Source organism: Lactuca saligna, chromosome 7 (genome assembly GCF_052625555.1).
Source record: "Lactuca saligna cultivar CGN05327 chromosome 7, ASM5262555v1, whole genome shotgun sequence".
Taxonomy (NCBI): domain Eukaryota; kingdom Viridiplantae; phylum Streptophyta; class Magnoliopsida; order Asterales; family Asteraceae; genus Lactuca; species Lactuca saligna.
Window position 1 is genome coordinate 95074599 of NC_136423.1, and position 17609 is coordinate 95092207.

General features: G+C 34.6%; 1 protein-coding gene across 1 annotated transcript; it reads right to left on the reverse strand.

The window, feature by feature from the left end:
* Positions 1–8882: 8882 nt before the first annotated feature.
* On the reverse strand, positions 8883–12756 carry LOC145006184 (alpha/beta-Hydrolases superfamily protein). The gene is made up of 9 exons (XM_078965280.1): positions 12323–12756; positions 11171–11247; positions 10820–10925; positions 10356–10448; positions 10176–10241; positions 9924–10069; positions 9558–9666; positions 9407–9471; positions 8883–9299 (listed from the first exon to the last, which is right to left on the reverse strand). The coding sequence occupies exons 1-9, from the start codon at positions 12539–12541 to the stop codon at positions 9152–9154; spliced, it is 1029 nt and encodes a 342-aa protein (XP_078821406.1). The 5' UTR covers positions 12542–12756; the 3' UTR covers positions 8883–9151.
* Between the last annotated feature and the right edge of the window lie 4853 nt (positions 12757–17609).

Here is a 17609-nt window from a genome sequence, read left to right on the forward strand (position 1 = left end):
AGCTCGGTTTCCATTTTAGCGGACAGATCTACCCCTCCATCCACCCCACGGCTCTTCCTCTCCCATTGCTGCACATCAAGAGGGATAGGCTGTCGAATCCCAAACTGCCTCAAGCATCGATCAGGCAGATGCCTTTCCGCCTTGTCAAAGCATATCAACATTGTATTTGATCTTCCAAGAATAAGATTATTCCTTATATCTTCAGGTAACATCCCATCACTTATATTTACATACGGACACCACTCAACCTATTTATTATTATTAACACACTATTACATTAGTCCTCATTAACCCTTATTTAATTAATATACTAATATTACTTACTTCAGAGGGCTTTAAGGAGTCCAATGCTTTACGATAGAAGGCCACATCCCGGTTGGTAGTTGGACCAGTATGTTTCCCTTTCCATCTAAACACAAATGGAAATCGATCATGTCTTGGATCATGGTTAAGCTTCGGTCGACCAATATTCAGCCGAAAGTAACTCCAACACTACAACATTTTAACAACTTTTACAAACAAAATCATAATATGTTTTGTTTATGGAGAATACGAACCTAAAAAAAAAAAAAAAAAAAAAAAAAAAAAAAAAAAAAAGCTATAAAGCACCTGTAAAAGTGTCAAACAGCCACTGATGGTGCTTTGGGATCTCAAAGAAGCATTCCCAAGTGCTCTATACAAGAAAGACAAAGCTGCTGCACCCCACGCATACCTCCCAGCCTGATCAAAGTTCTCAAACAATGGAAGATACATAACCGGGACCTTGTTCCCTGTAGTGGTGGAAAAAACCGTGCTTCCAACAAGATACAAGAGGTAAGCGCGTGTATGTCTTTCAATTTCATCAAGTGGGGCCCCCTCGGGACATTTTGAGAACGTTTCTTTCAACCAACTAAGTTTGACCATGCCACCACTTGTTGACCCTGAGTCAGGGGTTCGACCTAAATACTTGCTGCATACAGCATCGCATGTAGTGTAGGTTACACCTATGACAGGGTCCCCATCAATTGGGAGGCCGAGAAGGTAACCCACATCTTCCAGGGTTATTGACATTTCTCCTACTGTGAAATGGAAAGTATTTGTTTCTCTTCTCCATCTTTCAACAAGGGCGGATATGAGGGGGTTGTCTAGACTGATGGCGGGAATTAGTCTTAAGTAACTGAATCCTGCTTTTTTTACTAATTCGATTTGTTTTGGTGTTAGTGTCCATTGATCCAGCTTTGAGGTGTGTTCATGGCATCTAAGTGCACCACGCTCCTGTCATATACAGGTGTTTCTTTTTTACTTAATACAGAACATCAGGGAAATGAGACTTTCACTATTAAGGTCTAATTTTTTTACAAATTTACCCTTCATTTAGTTTTTCCTCCATACAGCATTTTATTCATACATCAGTTAAAGAAGAAGCTGCATTTAAGCTATACAAGAAAGGAATAACTCACCTGACCCTCCCAAACAGCTGATGAAACATGCTTCTCTTGATCATACAGCACAGAATCATCAATAGGTCCTGGATTGGTTGCATAAAAGTCCATGGTTGCTGATTATACAAGAACTGCCAAAACATACAAGAAAAAAGTGGAAGATTGTTGTGAGGGAGTAAGGCAATTTAGGTGGAATGGAACTACGGAAAAACTTAACAACTTAAAATCCATGAGGTCATTCAGTTCAGTTAAAGGCAAGCAACAGAAATTAGAAATGTTGAACATCTAAGCTGAAGAATAAATCCAATGTACACAATTCTTTTTTCTTTTACTACTTGTTGGATGACCTCCACTACCTTTTATTCAGGATCACATCAAGGAAAATCTAATTTGATGAGCTAACAACCACACAAGCAGATTGCCTCTCAACTCTGTTAACCCATAAAGCTTTTATAATATGATATGTTATCAAAATCATTATTAAAACCTCAAAGTGCCCTCTGAAAGACCATCATCACAAAGTGCTTATATATGATAGCCATTTGTGAACCTCTTATGGGAAATGGCTACATGCTTGAGATTTCTTGAAAAATGGCAAAATTATTAGCTACAAATTCCTAATCACACGTACGGACAAATAGAGGAGGCGCAAACGCATATGTTCAACTGCAACCTTAACTACCACGCCCGGGATCCTATGGAAACTACAACAATAACTGATCAACCCTATAATGATCTTCAAACCAACAAGAGTATTCATATAAATGCATTATATAAGCGGTTAGAAACAAACGATACAAAAACCACAGAGAGATTATACAAATAAACACACTTACTAAATTAGAGAAGCGTGTTTTCTGCTACATTGACATATATTAAGTCCACATGTAATTTCGGGGAATTTCGAAGGTTAGAGATATGAAAATAATTTCAGACAGAGAGGAATCAATGATGATTAATCAGAGACTGGTAGGGTTTCTTCGCCAGATTTAGAGAAATTGACTTAAAAGATCGCCGGAAATTGTGTACGACGACGGTGAGGAAGTGAAAGTCGAAGACCGGAGAGAGAAGATAGAAGTTGATGCCTCGAGGGTCTGCAATTTGATAAAATACCTAAGACGACATAGTTTCTCATCTTTTAGATTGAAGTCACAAATGATCCATCAAATATCTATGAAATTGCACCTTTAGCCCATACATTTTTTAGGGTGAATTATATGTCTACTCGACAACAAACTACATAGTGGTCGGGTAGGCATGGGTCTTTTTCATATAGGAGGTCCAGTGTTTTAGTTTTGGGGATTTTAACCAATGTTTTAAGAATTGGTTTCAACCACCCGCTCGAACCAATTGGATCGGAAACCGGGTACGAACCAACTGGATCGGAAACCGAGTACGAGGAGAGGTAGAGGTTGCTTAAACATGTCCAAATGAAGCTATAATGAGGTTTAAATAGGGTGCAAACCCTAAATTTTAGGGTTTTCCTCAGCCTCACGTACGCCCTGTATACATGGTTAAGACACGCGATCAAGAAAGGATTCAGTACACCCAGCGTACAAGGAGTATGCCCAACATACTCCAACTTTTATGAAGTTGGAAAATCTATCCCCTAGGGACCAATTCTGCAAAATATATATATATATATATATATATATATATATATATATATATATATATATATATATATATATATATATATATAATAAATAAAATAAAAAAATAACACACTAAGGATCTAAACTGAAAAGTGCTTTGAATCGAGTGTTACAACTCCCCCCACTTAAATTAGATTTCGTCCTCGAAATCATTCCTTACCATCCTAGGTATGCCAGTCAGCTTGAACAATTCAACCACAACCCCGATGCGGACCGAGTAAGCAAACCTGGGCATATAACAATCTTCCAAAAATGCAACCGAACCCAGCCTTAGCAGGGCTCCCAAATCCTGACGATAAATGGATCCTTACTCAACTTAAATTAACCCCTGAAAATAATCATTTTTACTCTGATCGAAATCTGAAATCCTAAAACTTGTCTGACTCCCCGACAGACAACCCATACCGAACCATTGCTAATTCAGCTCCACTTCGTATTCCAAATTCATCATCAAACTCTAATTACCTTTTTGTTTCCACTAGAAAACAGAATCAACAACCATCCACTACTACCGGAAACTTTTCACTTGATAAAAGGGATTAGATAATCCTTTGAGTAAAAGACTCATCCCTACAAGGTTAGACTCAGACGAGAGATGCATATTAGAGTCGAATACTCTGAGATTATTTAACCTATGCAGCATGAATTAACATGTTCACTTAATAACAAGGTTACTCCTAACACGAATCCCAATCACTGGTACCAGTTTAGGTTCATTTTGTTGCCCCGTACTTGTATTCCCGATGCAGCCAAGACCTCCCAGGTCTCATACTCACCCACCAACTTAACGATATACCAGATTTCTAACTAATTGATGAGGCTGATAGTCTCACATAATAGCACCATGCGAATCATGAACGAGGGTCTATCTGACAAGAGTTGCCCTAACTAGTTTGCCATAATGGCTCTAACAGCCCTCTTGATCCAACCAAGGATAACATACCCAACAATTAATGATATTCGACTCCTTCAATTGAGATCAAGGGTGACTCCCAATGCAAGTCTCACCCTAAGTACCAAACCAACCTGAAAACTCCCATCCTGATAACCAAAATTCGCATTCCAATTTGTCCAAGATCTCCTACATCTATGGTGACCTCCCACGGAACTAGGATGAAATACCCAATCCACCACTGAGACTGACAGCCTCATACCTGGTCTAACTATCAGGCTCCTACTAAGAGCCTCCTAATAAAGGCTACCCTAGCTTGAACATTACACGGGTACCAAACACTGACCACAGAGTCATCCCACTCCAAACATAATCAAATACCTTGATCCAACCGATCTCCTCTAAGTCCCACCTGCACTATCATAACCATGCAGGCCTCACCTACGGGTCTCACCTATTCAAGTGTCATCCAGGCTTAACCACTCCATGGGATCTAACGATACTCGTACCATATACAACATGCAATGGTTGGACTCATACAAGAGTTGCGCAATAGAGTTAAACCTAACCTTCTAAAATTATTTAGTCTCAATAATATGCAACTTAGCATATTCGCTTACTATTTAGCCGAAGTTAGTGAGAACTCCTAAAAGCACAAAGAAAGCATCATTTGAGCATTGAGTAATCGGAATCAAGCATAACCCTAACATGCCATCCTATCACTGACTGATCAATACTAGCATGCAAGTCTACAAGCTCATACAATAAGCATACAAAGATATCCATCCTAGCATTCTATCATGCAAATAATGAGCAGATCCTTAGCCCTAACTAACATGTGATTCATAGATTCACAAATTAAAGCATATCTTGCAACATGTATGGGTATTTTGGGAAAACTTACTTGAGCTCAGTCGATTGCATGTACCACACCCTTTTCTTATGTTAGAAAACCTTTTTTTTTAACATTTCCTTTTTGAAAAATCTTACCAAATCCTCAGTTTGAGTTCAGACACACCCGAGAGAGTGCCTGAATCCCTAAAACCAATGCTCTGATACCAACTTGTAACATCCTAAAAGTAAGACAAGTTTTTTTGAATTTTTAAATAACTAAAACGATTATCTCAAACATCATCATCAAACCATAGTAAAGCAAAGTGTATCAGATACGTCAAGAAAAATCAAAGTAATCATAAAATACGGAACGATATGGAGTATATACTGCAATCATCCTGAGCTCTTCCCCTTCGAACCAGAAATACCTGAAACATAAACTGAAAACCATAAGCAATAAGCTTAGTGAGTTCCCTAAAATACCTCATACCATACAAACATACAACCAAGCATATCTGGGTTCTTTCAATCCCATTCGGTCCACTTCAATCGGATATCGGGTCTATTTCACCCCTACCATTATCATACATATCAAACATAGAGTGGGCCTCGCCCGTCATCTAGCCCCGCCCGGCATTGAGCCCCACTTAGTATACAGATATGGCAGTCATTAGGCCCTGCCTGACATCGGGCCCCACCTAAGATACATATAAACGTATAATCATACAAATACATACGATAATCACAAAGATAGTAGCATATATTGCAGTCATCGGGCGTCGCCTGGCATCGGGCCTTGCCCGATAAGCATACCAACACATAACACATGCAAGAGTCACACAGACATCTAACATTCTAACATAATAAACCATGGACCGGCATTGGTGCCTTCGACCCACTAAACATAATGAGGAAACTTATGTCAAGCTCATGAATCACTCGAATGAATCTTTGGCTGCTAGTCTGGAAAATCCTCACGCTATCAATATCAATAACATCCGATTATTAATTGGATCTCAACTCATAACCAAAGCCTAAGCTACTTAGCCATAACTAGGGTAAAAACCATTTTACTCTTTATCTAACTTAACCCAAAGCCAAACCCCAACTCAACTATTCAAAAGGTCCAAAACATAAATGGCAACCCAATGCCCAAATACGACCCAATCTTCCAAATTGGGCCCAAAACCCATCATGGGCTTAAAATCCAAGGAAGCCCAACATGCCATACCAAATCGCAAAACAAAAGTCTAACAGCACAACCAGGCCCAAACTTACAAACCCAAACATTAGCCGAATACCGAAAACGTCAAGCCTAAGACCCATCTGTTGAGTATGCGAGGCGTACTCAACTTGTATGCTTAGCGTACTCCTTTTGGGGCTAGTACGTGCAACATACCAGCTGGGTACACCCATCGTACTCTGGTTTGCCATCCTAACTTATTAAGCACTTAATTATTTAAGCCTTTCCTCCAAACTCACAATTCTGATCCCTAAAGATGGCCTATCACGTAATGTTGGCAACTTTACATACATGCATGGCTTAATGGGGCTCAATAGCTCAAAAAGTGCTTAACAAATGTCTTAATATATTTATGGGTCCAAATACTCCATAAAGTTGACATTTTTATGAACATGGGGAATGATTGGAGATAAGATCTAACATCCATTGCCTCTGGAGTAGATCAAAAGCTTAACTATAACACAAAGGACTCAAAAAGTGCACAAAATGCTCCATGAACTAGATCTAAAATATAAGAGCATAAAGATGTAAGCTTTTTACCTCAAAACTCTTGCAAATGTGGAGATGATCCTGGATCCACAAGCTCAAGCAATCCCTTCAAGTGTTCTTCTTCTTCTTCTTCTTCTTCTTCTTCTTCACAAACTACCCACAAACACTCTTCAAGCTCAAAAACTCACCAAATCACTCTAGGGTTTCATTTTCTGTGACAAGGAAAGGTGGAGGCTGGTTAAACATGTCCAAATGAAGCTATAATGAAGTTTAAATAGGGTGCAAACCCTAAATTTTAGGTTTTTCCTCAGCCTCACGTACGCCCTACATACTCTATGTATGCCCCGCATACATGGTTAAGACCCGCGATCAAGAAATGATTCAATACACCCAGCGTACAAGGAGTATGCTCAACATACTCCAACTTTTATGAAGTTGGAAAATATATCCCATAGGGAACAATTCTGTAAAACATTAACACACCAAGGGTCTAAATTGTAAAGTACTTTGAATCGGGTATTATAGTCTTTCATACATGTGATATTGTACCTCCATAGTTTTTTATGGTACCACCATACTCCTTTATGTAAAAGTCACAAAGATAAGCTAACATTGATATCAACACTTATTATCATACATAGTATAGTGAGAAGACTCACATGAATCACAAATCTGAATCTCTACTACTCTAAGTTCCAAAGAACCAACTATATGAACTTCTTAAAACAAACAATGGCTAAACCCTTAGTCTACAACTCAAAAAGTTAATATGGTAAAAAAGTCAATGGTCAATGGTCAATGGTCAAAGTCAATGACTAGCGACCTTTCGCATCGCGACCAACTCATAGACCGTCACGCGGTCACTAAACACCAAAAGAGTCACGATTGGCCTTTACAACCTATGTCGTGGTACCCAAGGAACTGCAATGTGATTCATGTCCAACCAACTTAATCCATTAAGCTCTTAATCCTTAATTTCAGAGCTCCAAAGCTCATATCAAAATCGATTAATGTCATGCATGGATAAAGTTTCCAACTTTATCCCTTTCTTAAGCTTAAAATTCCTAGATCTAGATCTAAACGTCCAAAAAGACCAAAGCTCTATGCATGGCTTGAAATTAGTGACAAAATTACAACTTTTTGGGACCAAAAGGTCCATAAACCACTCAATGCTTAAGCAAGGGTTATGCAGTTTCTCAAGCTCTAAGAATTGTCCTCAAATAATCAAATAAGGGCTTCTAAGCATGCACAATCAACTAGAGAGTAGAAAAGGTATGAACTTTATACCTTTCAGATGTATTGGAAGATGCTTAGAAATCTATATCCTAACAACAACAATCTCAACAAGCAGTGAAATGGCCACCTTCTTTCTCTAAATGATCACAAAGGCTTAAATTTTCACTCTTACACAAAGATACGCACCCACAAGGGATAGGGTTTATGTTTCTAAGAGCAGGAGATTGCAAGGATACGATAGTTTTTGCCATGTCACTTATATTCGACAGTTTTTGTGACGGGTCTGCACCACCTTAATGCCAATTTCAAGTAAACCGAATGACATATGATCGCATATATTACCTTGTAGATTTTATATATATATATATATATATATATATATATATATATATATATATATATATATATATATATATATATATATATATATATATATATATATATATATATGAAAACCTATAAACTATGTTTAAAAAGCATTTGAAGCCTTCAAGAAGCATTGACACATAATAAACGATCTGATACATCCACGATATAAGGAAAATGTTACAACTACTATGTATACACGTATCATTTTACACTATGATTCCGAAGGACGAGGGTAAAGAAATATGTATTTACATATAAAGCATAAATATTTAGTCAACCGTAACACCTATAAAACCTAGTACCCAAAAGCCAATTGAAATAAAAAGGGCGTTATATGACAATGCGAAACATCATGACCTTCACAACGATTTGGCATAATATATATGAAAAATTAATCATATCGATCTCAACACTAAAGTTTTTTCTTATTGAAGTACTTGTTTTAGTATTTTTTTTTTTTTTTTATATTTCGTGTCTATTTGTAATTTTAATTTCATGTGAGGCTTTTAAATTTGATTTTATGGTTTTTAATTTTAATGTAATTTTTTTCTTAAAAAAATTTAGCTAATTTTTTTCAATTTTAATGTAATGATTTTTTATTTATTTTAATTTATGTTTTTCTAATTTTAATGAAATATTTGTTTTAAAAAAATGAAATATTCATAGGCAAAAAGCATGAGGGATTCTATGTGGCATCGATGCAAATGTGACAGCTAGAATTTTAAACAACTATAATAAACAAATAAATAGAATGCTAAAAGGATAACATATATACTGGTCTAAACATTCGAGGCTTCAATACAGCAAACATATCTCAACTTGGAAAAACAAAAACAAAAAACAAGAGCATCTCTCACAGACATGACACGAGGTCCTCTTTTTTCCCTTTGGGGTTGTTGAAAAAAAAAATCAAATTACAAACGAAGGAAAACGTAAGAAAGACTTCCAAAGCAAGCAAGTATATAATGAAGAAGATGAATATGGAACAACAATTAAGGTAAGGAGGAGTGTGTTAAGTCCAAGGGTCATCCCAGCCATTAGGACCCCCACTCTTGAGAAATTGCATTATTGCCTGGACAGCTTCATCAGTTCTATTCGATAAAGAATGGTTTCCCCATTCTATCTCAACTTTCTCCGCACCCCCCAGTGCTCTACATAATCTGCATTTTACATTCAGTCACATATCACACACACAACAAAAAAAAAAGATGGAAGGAAGGAACATTATTATTTGGAGAAGTTAAGTGAATAATAAGTAAGGACTTGCCTTTGTGCTAATGCTTTCTTGTCAACATAATCCGGTACATATTCATCAGCCATTGAAAATATTACCTGCAGAATCCAATTACATTTTAACCTGAATTTCTTGTTATGGGAAATGAAAAGAAGAAAATAAATTTGTAAAAAAAAAAAAGTACCTGGGAAGGTGTGTTACACATGTGACCAAGTCTCTGTTTGAGTTGGTCATCACTGAGATCAGAACTGAACATGTCATCATCGCCCATGTATGCACAAAGGGAGTGAAATCTGCACCCACCCACCACTTTCATTCATAAATCATAAATCATAAATCATAAAGCACTACTATAATTGAACAGATTTCCCTTTAACATAGAATAGATAAATAAATAAAGACAATAAATGAAAGTAGGATGCTATGATACATACATATATTATATAGATGAGAGTACATTGCTATTTCCAAATGACTAAATAGCATAGACTTTAAGTACACTAGAATAAAAAAAAAAAAAAAAAAAAGTAGAAATGTGACTGACGCTGACCTATAAGCAGTTATTGGGGTATCTGGATTTGCTTCCCTTGGCATCAAGTCTGATCCTCGGCCTTCAGCTATTAGTTTTGAAGCCAAATCAATCATTCCAGCAGTTTCAGGGAGAGTTGCTCTGAATTCCCGATCACTAACTGGAGCCTGAATTAATCATCAAACTCATAATACATATTGTTTTTTTTTTTTTTTTTTTTTTTTTTTTTGGAAAATAATACAGCTAGCTACATTTTTCAATAATTTCAACTACCTGTAAAATAGCAGCACGGACAGCTCTGGAGCATGCTGCATTGGTACGCATATAATGAACAATATCCTAGTATTACAGAATTTATTATATACAAAAAATTATAATAATCTCTATTTATTTATTTATTGTATGTATAATATGCAAATGCAAGTTCATACAAAACAAAAGCAAAGCACTTACTTGACAGCCTGTACTATGCCCAAGCAGCACCACCCCCTCCGAATCTTCTTTGTTTATTAAGTAATTGATCAACTGATCAAGCTCCGAGGCATCCTTCCAACCAAAACAGGATCAGATTTAATAACAAGGCTATTTTCGTCTTTTAACAGAAACAGAAAGGATGGAATAATGAATAATGAATTCCCTTTCCACCCTATCCTAGGAATCAGGAGGATTGCAAAAGAGTTGAGGTTCAAAATTACTGTATTATTTTGACTTTTGAGGGTAGGTATTGTAAAAGATCACTACTATTTATTACAATTCTTTGGCTCTTTTAATGCTAAATATCAATTTAAAATAACTTCATAAAACAAAACGTAAACTTATTAAAAGTATCAATGGTTTAGAGGCTCTTCCTAGAATTGGTGTTGTTTAAAAATTAAAAATACTAATAAATTTAAAAGGCCTAAGTGAAGGGTTACTACCTCTTTCAAGCTGGAGATGCCATATCCACTGTAAGAAGATGAAAGCAAAAACTGAACCAGTGACCATTTTTCTTTATCCAAAGCAATTGCAAGTGGCTCCAAATAACTGTTTGTTTAAAATTAATTATATGCATGTTTCAGAATAGGTTTTTACCCAATAAATCTACAAATGCAAGAAATAGCAATGTACTTTTATCGATTTATCTTTTTTATATACCAACTCTTCAATTGTTTCACTTTCACAATGTTGTTTGTAATGAGTTTATACAATTCATTATCGTAATAGCATGAAAAAGATAAAAAGTATATGGATACTCTATGATATTTTCTTAAACAGGTATATATACTTACTCTGTAGCCAAAAATCCGTCTGTCAATCCACCAATAAAAACGACTTGTTGTTTATAATCGCCAGTTTTAAATGCAACCTGCATCAAAGGCAAAGCATATGACTAAATCATATGTAGCATCTATTATCATACCAATGTTATAACCTATAGTTGTGCTCACAACTTAAAATGGTGGAAAGAATAATATTTAGTAAATTTGGAACATGTTGTTTGTAGATTAAGTCAATCCCATAATCAAGGAATTTGATTTGAAATGATTTCTGGAACCAATTAATATATGTTTGTTATGAAGGAATGGAACCACATATGAATGGAGTGAATAGAGTAATGGAATGAGCAAGGTAATGAAATGGGTCATTACTTCCATTCTCATGTTTGGTTTGGCTTTAATCAAGATAATATATATATGCCAAAATAAGTTACATAATAACATAATTCATGCTCATTTGAAATAGTACCAATTTTATTCCTATTAAGAACAAAAGATTAGGGCATCCTGGTTTTGCTAATCTTAAAAGGTTTTTCCCTACTTTCTTTCATGGAATGAATTGTTCTGAGTTTCATTGTGGAGTTCCCTTGTAGTCCTAGTTTAGCTTAGCCAGCTTTCCTACTTTAATTCTCATGTAGTCTTATTAATATGTAACTTCCTCTTAAAAGTAGGAAACCAACTTTTCTGCTCATAGTTCTTATAACAACTTCAAAAAAATTATGAATGATTAACCAAGATATCTTCTTGGTTTTAAGAAGAAATTGTCATTGCTTGCTCTGTGGAATTACTTTTATCTTCAAGTTCCATGAATAATGCAGGACTAACTAACACAACTGCATCTGAAGTAGATCGACAGAAACAACCATAGGCTGAATTACATTGCACGCGGAAATTGATTAGAAAGAGAACAATCTAATCATCTCTATTAGCAACTATTATCAATTTAAATCATCAAATGCAATTAAAATCTGAAGATCAGAAAGATTTTGTAGAATTGGAGAGGAGCAAAAACGAATATCGATGTATTCTCAATCACCTATATTTCCAAATCTCGAAACGATTATATAAATTGAATTCAAAATTAAACAGTACCAACTACAGTTCGACTTCTAAAAACTAAGATATAGCAAAAGAGTGAGAATATTCGATTTAGTTAGCCCATACCTGAACAGGCTTAGAACCGTACTTGAACATGATACCACGAAACTGATTCTTGCGATTGATTGGGCCGACGGTGCTGCCCCCACCGCCGGTAACGGCAGATTTGACGGCCATTGTAGAACTGTTTGACTTGCGGCCACGTACAATGCCGGAAAACCAAGAAGATGATCCTGATGTAGAAGAAGATGCAAGAGGAGACGAAGACGAGGTGTTGGGGTTCATATTAACATCGATGCTACATAATTCACGTTAATTAATAAATTCTAGGGTTCTCAGAAGTCAGAACTATCTCAATGACAGTTATGTAGATGCCAGAAACGAGTGAGGTGCAACTCATGTGAATTCAAGGTTTTGGATGATACGATTTATAATCAAACCTTTTTCAAGAATTCAACTTAACTAGTAGGGAAATAACTAGAAAAGGTAATCAACTTAACTAGTAGGGAAATAACAAGAAAAAGTAAAAGAAATTTGGGTTCTAGCCTTCTAGGTTTCATTAGAACCGAAGTAGAAGGAATAAAGTTTTTTCAAAAATTTTAATAAAAAAAATAATTTAGTTGTTTTCAACTCAATAACATAAAATATATTTTTTTCTAGGGTTTAGGTCATTTTTATCACTTAACTTTTGATTTTATGCTCATTTGGTAACTTAATTATTTTTAAGTTTTAAAAGGTTATCATACTTTTGACTTTGTGCTCATTTAGTCATTTTACTTTTGGTTTGGTCGTATTTAGTCATCTAATTTTTAGATTTGTGTTTATTTAATCACCTAACTTTTAAAATTGTGCTCATTTAGTCACCCAAATTTTAGAAAATTTTAAAAGTTTAGTGACTAAATGAGTACAATTTTAAAAGTTAGGTGACTAAATGTGACCAGAACAAAAGTTAAGTGAGTAAATGAGCACAAAGCCAAAAGTTTAATGATCTTTTAAAACTTAAAAAGAGTTAAGTGACCAAATGAGCACAAATTCAAAAGTTAAGTGACCAAAAATGACATAAACCCAATATTTCCGCTCTTTCCTTTCCCTTTCCTAAAACTCGCAAACTAGGTGAGTCTTTAGAAATTAAAAAAAAATGCTATATATGCTCATTATGAAAATCTTTTAAAAATTTTATATAGAGGTAGCAGGTAAACAAGCAACAAACTGCGTTACAAGTCTTTTTTGGATAGCAAAAACTAATTCTTTTAAAAACTACATCCATAGATCTAGAGTCACAACATTACTATGTATGACCCATTGGACTCTATTGAGGAGCTCTATAGTATGTGACACAATGAAACCAAAAGCATCAAATGAGAAAGGTATAAATGCGGGTTGATTTCCATGCACGCTTTCTCATGTTTTGTCACCTTACATAAGATAGCTTTTAAACCAGTCTGCCTCACAGTGAAAATTCAAATCCCCAAGCCCATGAAAAGGGAAACATTTGTAAGATCCATACATCATGTTTCCCTCCAACCCATTCAAAAACCAAAACATCGGTTGGTCTAAGTGTTGATTTACCTTCCAACGGGTTAATCAAGAAGTTTGTAGGTGCCTCTGTCTAGACATAAACTTCAGGAGATCAAAAAATGTCAAAAAAAAAACATCTCTAACCAGATCGTGTCGGTCCTTGTAACCTAGGAGCTCTCTACAATGTACTACATGCTCCTCAAAAAGAATCCAAGCATGCCTTGCGACAAACAATGCGTATCTCGTCAACCGGAAATAAAGGGATCATAAGGTGATATTTGAGGATATGTCACAACCCCAAACCAGGATGACGGAAACGTCTGGGGGTGGATGACTTTCATGTATTGTATCATAACATAACAAATAATAGTGATCAAAGTCATACAACCATCATAATTATAAATAAGAAGATTACATTGTATCCAAAACATTGTTTGATTCAATATCGAATACATAAGACAAAAATAATTAACGTGACGCTGCGATGCCCCATCCACAAAAAACCATTTGATTACCTGTTTACTGATTCCCTGAGAATAAAAGTAGTTTTGAAAAAAGTGTCAACAATTAAGTTAGTGAGTTCATAAGAGTTTTTTATAAGAAAAATCTGTAACTTTTCATTGTAAAATGATAGAGTGCATTTTCAGAAAATCCAATATTTTCTTTAAAAATGAGTTGTAAGTCTTAAACCGTAAGACCAAAAATGTAAGTAGTGATGTATTGGAAAATAGTATCATGTAGTTTTATCATTATATAAAACCATTTGAATGTATGTTAGCCCCGTAACCAAATTTAGTGTTAATACTCCATGTGAGTTATTATAATCATGCTAAAAGACATAGATGGGCTTATTACGACGTTCTTAGGCGTCAGAATGTTAAACATTTGTCACCCCAGACCTGCCGGTCTGACTGTAGCTAGTAGCTTAGGTGCAGGATTGTCAGTTCCGTATAGATCTATACACAAGTATCATGCTCTCTTACGAAAGATTCTGGTTACAATACATGACTTTTGTAGGTACTCTGCTAGGTACGGTGAAAACTATATCCCACAAAATGTTATTAACAGGTTTACGTATAATGTAATGAAAACCCTTTTGTAAGTGGAGATATTACATTTCCATAGTAAATACAAGTGTAAAATAATTATACCTTTAAATAACTATTTGTTCGCCTAAAAAATGGTGAAACGGTGTTAATGACCCATAAATTACACCCATTATAGTTTGTTATAAATGTTTTGTTGTATATATATATATATATATATATATATATATATATATATATATATATATATATATATATATATATATATATATATATATATATATATATATAAGTTAATATGTTAGATATTTTAAAAAGATTATATCATAAAACTTACATCAAACATAAGTATAAGAACATTTAGTAAAATAAAGCCATTTTTCTAGTTTTTGGCCTTTTTAACGCCAATAATCGGTAAAAATTTAGTTGTAAACATTGTAAAATTTATTTTTACTTTTTATTGGATATTTAAATCAAGTTATCTTTATATGTTTAAAATAACATATTTTAGATCAAATCTCACAAAAATGGTATCAAAACCTAGTCATATCCATTTTTGCTAGAAAAACCATTCTTTTACATAAAAATGGTGGGCTTTTAAGGTTTCCTTTTTGTAAAACCAAATCCTTGGTATTTTTAACTAGTTTTATAACACATGTTTAAAATAACATATTTTGATTTGTATCCCACAAAAATAATGTAATAACTTGGTTAAAACCATTTTTGCTAGAAAAGTCATATTATGTTCATAAAAAACATCCTTTTATACGGATATGGTAGACTGCACTTGATTGGCTACAATGATAAGTAATATTAGAATCAGGAAAAAAAGGGCAGAAATGTATATTCAACATGAAAAAAAAACATTGACCTGGTGAAGGGGTTTATTTGGTGAAACTATTGGTATCTCAGGATTAATAGTGGTAGTTTTAGACTCAACAACTTTTCTGGTGGGTTTTATATTTGCCTAATATAAAGATTTAAGACATATATGTAAAATTATATTTTAATATAAAAGATAAATTAAAAATATTGAAAACTGTAAAGTTAGTATATACTAGTGTTGCAGATTTCATGGAAAGCAATTGTGTATCGGGAATTGCAGTTGCAGATTTAGTTTGAACTACTTGCTTTGTGGTTTTTGCAATTGCCTAAATAAGTTAAAGTCCCAAGTCAAAAAATAGAAATTAGTACCCAAAAAATATAACAATGATGATCTTATAAGATGATAATATACTGGTGTTACAGGTTCTGATGGTTCCTTGGTTTTGAGACTAACAGGAGTTTCACTACTTTCAACAATCTTGTCATTTGAAATACCCTTGTAAATATATAGAAACAGGGAAAAAGTATATAAGAAATGCAATTTACAAGTAACATTGACAACAGATTTTGTTAATAAGATGACTTATAATTGTATGAGATAGATTTGGAAAGTCAGCTCCTTTTGCATTAATATGAGCCAAAACTAGCTTTAGTTTGATCTTGTTCATTAATCTTTGTAGACAAAGCCCTGAGTTCAACATTTTTTTCTCAAGCTCAAGTTTTCCATTCTACAGTGCAACTTTAAGATCTTTAATTTCCTCCTTAGATGATCCTTTGATGCGAGGAACATTGAAATATTTGTTGTAAGTGACTCCCGTGCCGACACCCTTTAAAAATCCGCCATTTTCCTTGCCAAAAACTAAGGTCATGGCATACGTGCCTGGTTCAACATTAACTTGTCCTTCTTTTATCTGCTTTTCATGTTCCATCTAGCACACAAAATATTAATAATTATTGTCCTAATAAAACTGATTAAAATCTTTACAGTAATAGTAATAAAAAAGTTTAGTGAAGTTACTAGTTTATCCGCCATGAGTTTAAAATCTTCATCCTTAAATTCTCCTTTACTTTCACGTCCTTTACACCACATAATTGACATTGGGGTCATTTCTTCCTTTGAAATCACTTTCTCTTCAATCATGATTAAAAAAATTAAATTATAAACAATATAAAGCAAAATCATGTTAACTACAATGCTATGAAGATAATATAATATGATCATATAGCTAAAGACAAAGCTTACCAACTTCCACCTAAGAGTAGTATACCCCCATCGTCCCATCCGATGAGCATACTTTCACATCTTTCGCGCTTTGATAGTCCTTTGTGACACAACCTGTCAAAAAAAAAAGATTGTCAAGCACTTTTTGGTAAGTTTATGATAAATAAATGAAGAAGTTTTGGAAAAAAAATTGTAATATTAAACTCTTCATATTGCGTATATGTCATGAATTTGTTCCAATCATCTTTTTTAGTAACGAACGGGGATTTTTGTAATCTTTTTGGGATTGCCTAGATGTGGCTTGATGTAATCTGCATACAATTTCCTTCTGAAGTTCTGTAGAAGGATACCAAGCTTATGATGGGTTTTAGTCATAAGGCATCCTATGTGCTCATACAAACCCTAATGCTTGGATCTAGGTTTCTCTATTGTACATGCTTTGAATCCAAGACTATAAACCCTAATTCTAGCATACAAGTAATCATATTAATATGCAATTAGGTTTAAGATGTTACCTTGATTGTTATGTAGCAATAACAATCCCAAATCTCCTTGTATTGACTTTGGAAGGCTTAGAGTCACAAGTGTCACTCCTCTAATGGCTCACAAACAGCATAAGCAAGAGGATGAAGGGGAGAGAGGATGGAGGCTGCCAAAAACATGTAGAAACCCTAGAAAGATCATTAGCCACGTTTTTTAGCCTTAAGGGGTCTTTATATAGTTGGACTATTAGGGTTATCTA

Excerpts from the sequence above, each read along its gene's own strand:
- LOC145006184 (XM_078965280.1), bottom strand. The coding sequence starts at position 12,541 with ATGAACCCCAACACCTCGTCTTCGTCTCCTCTTGCATCTTCTTCTACA. Across the intron at positions 10,449-10,819 it reads GCATCTCCAGCTTGAAAGAG|GATGCCTCGGAGCTTGATCA; the intron begins GTAGTAACCCTT and ends TTTGGTTGGAAG. Across the intron at positions 9,300-9,406 it reads AAGAAAGCATTAGCACAAAG|ATTATGTAGAGCACTGGGGG; the intron begins GCAAGTCCTTAC and ends TGTAAAATGCAG.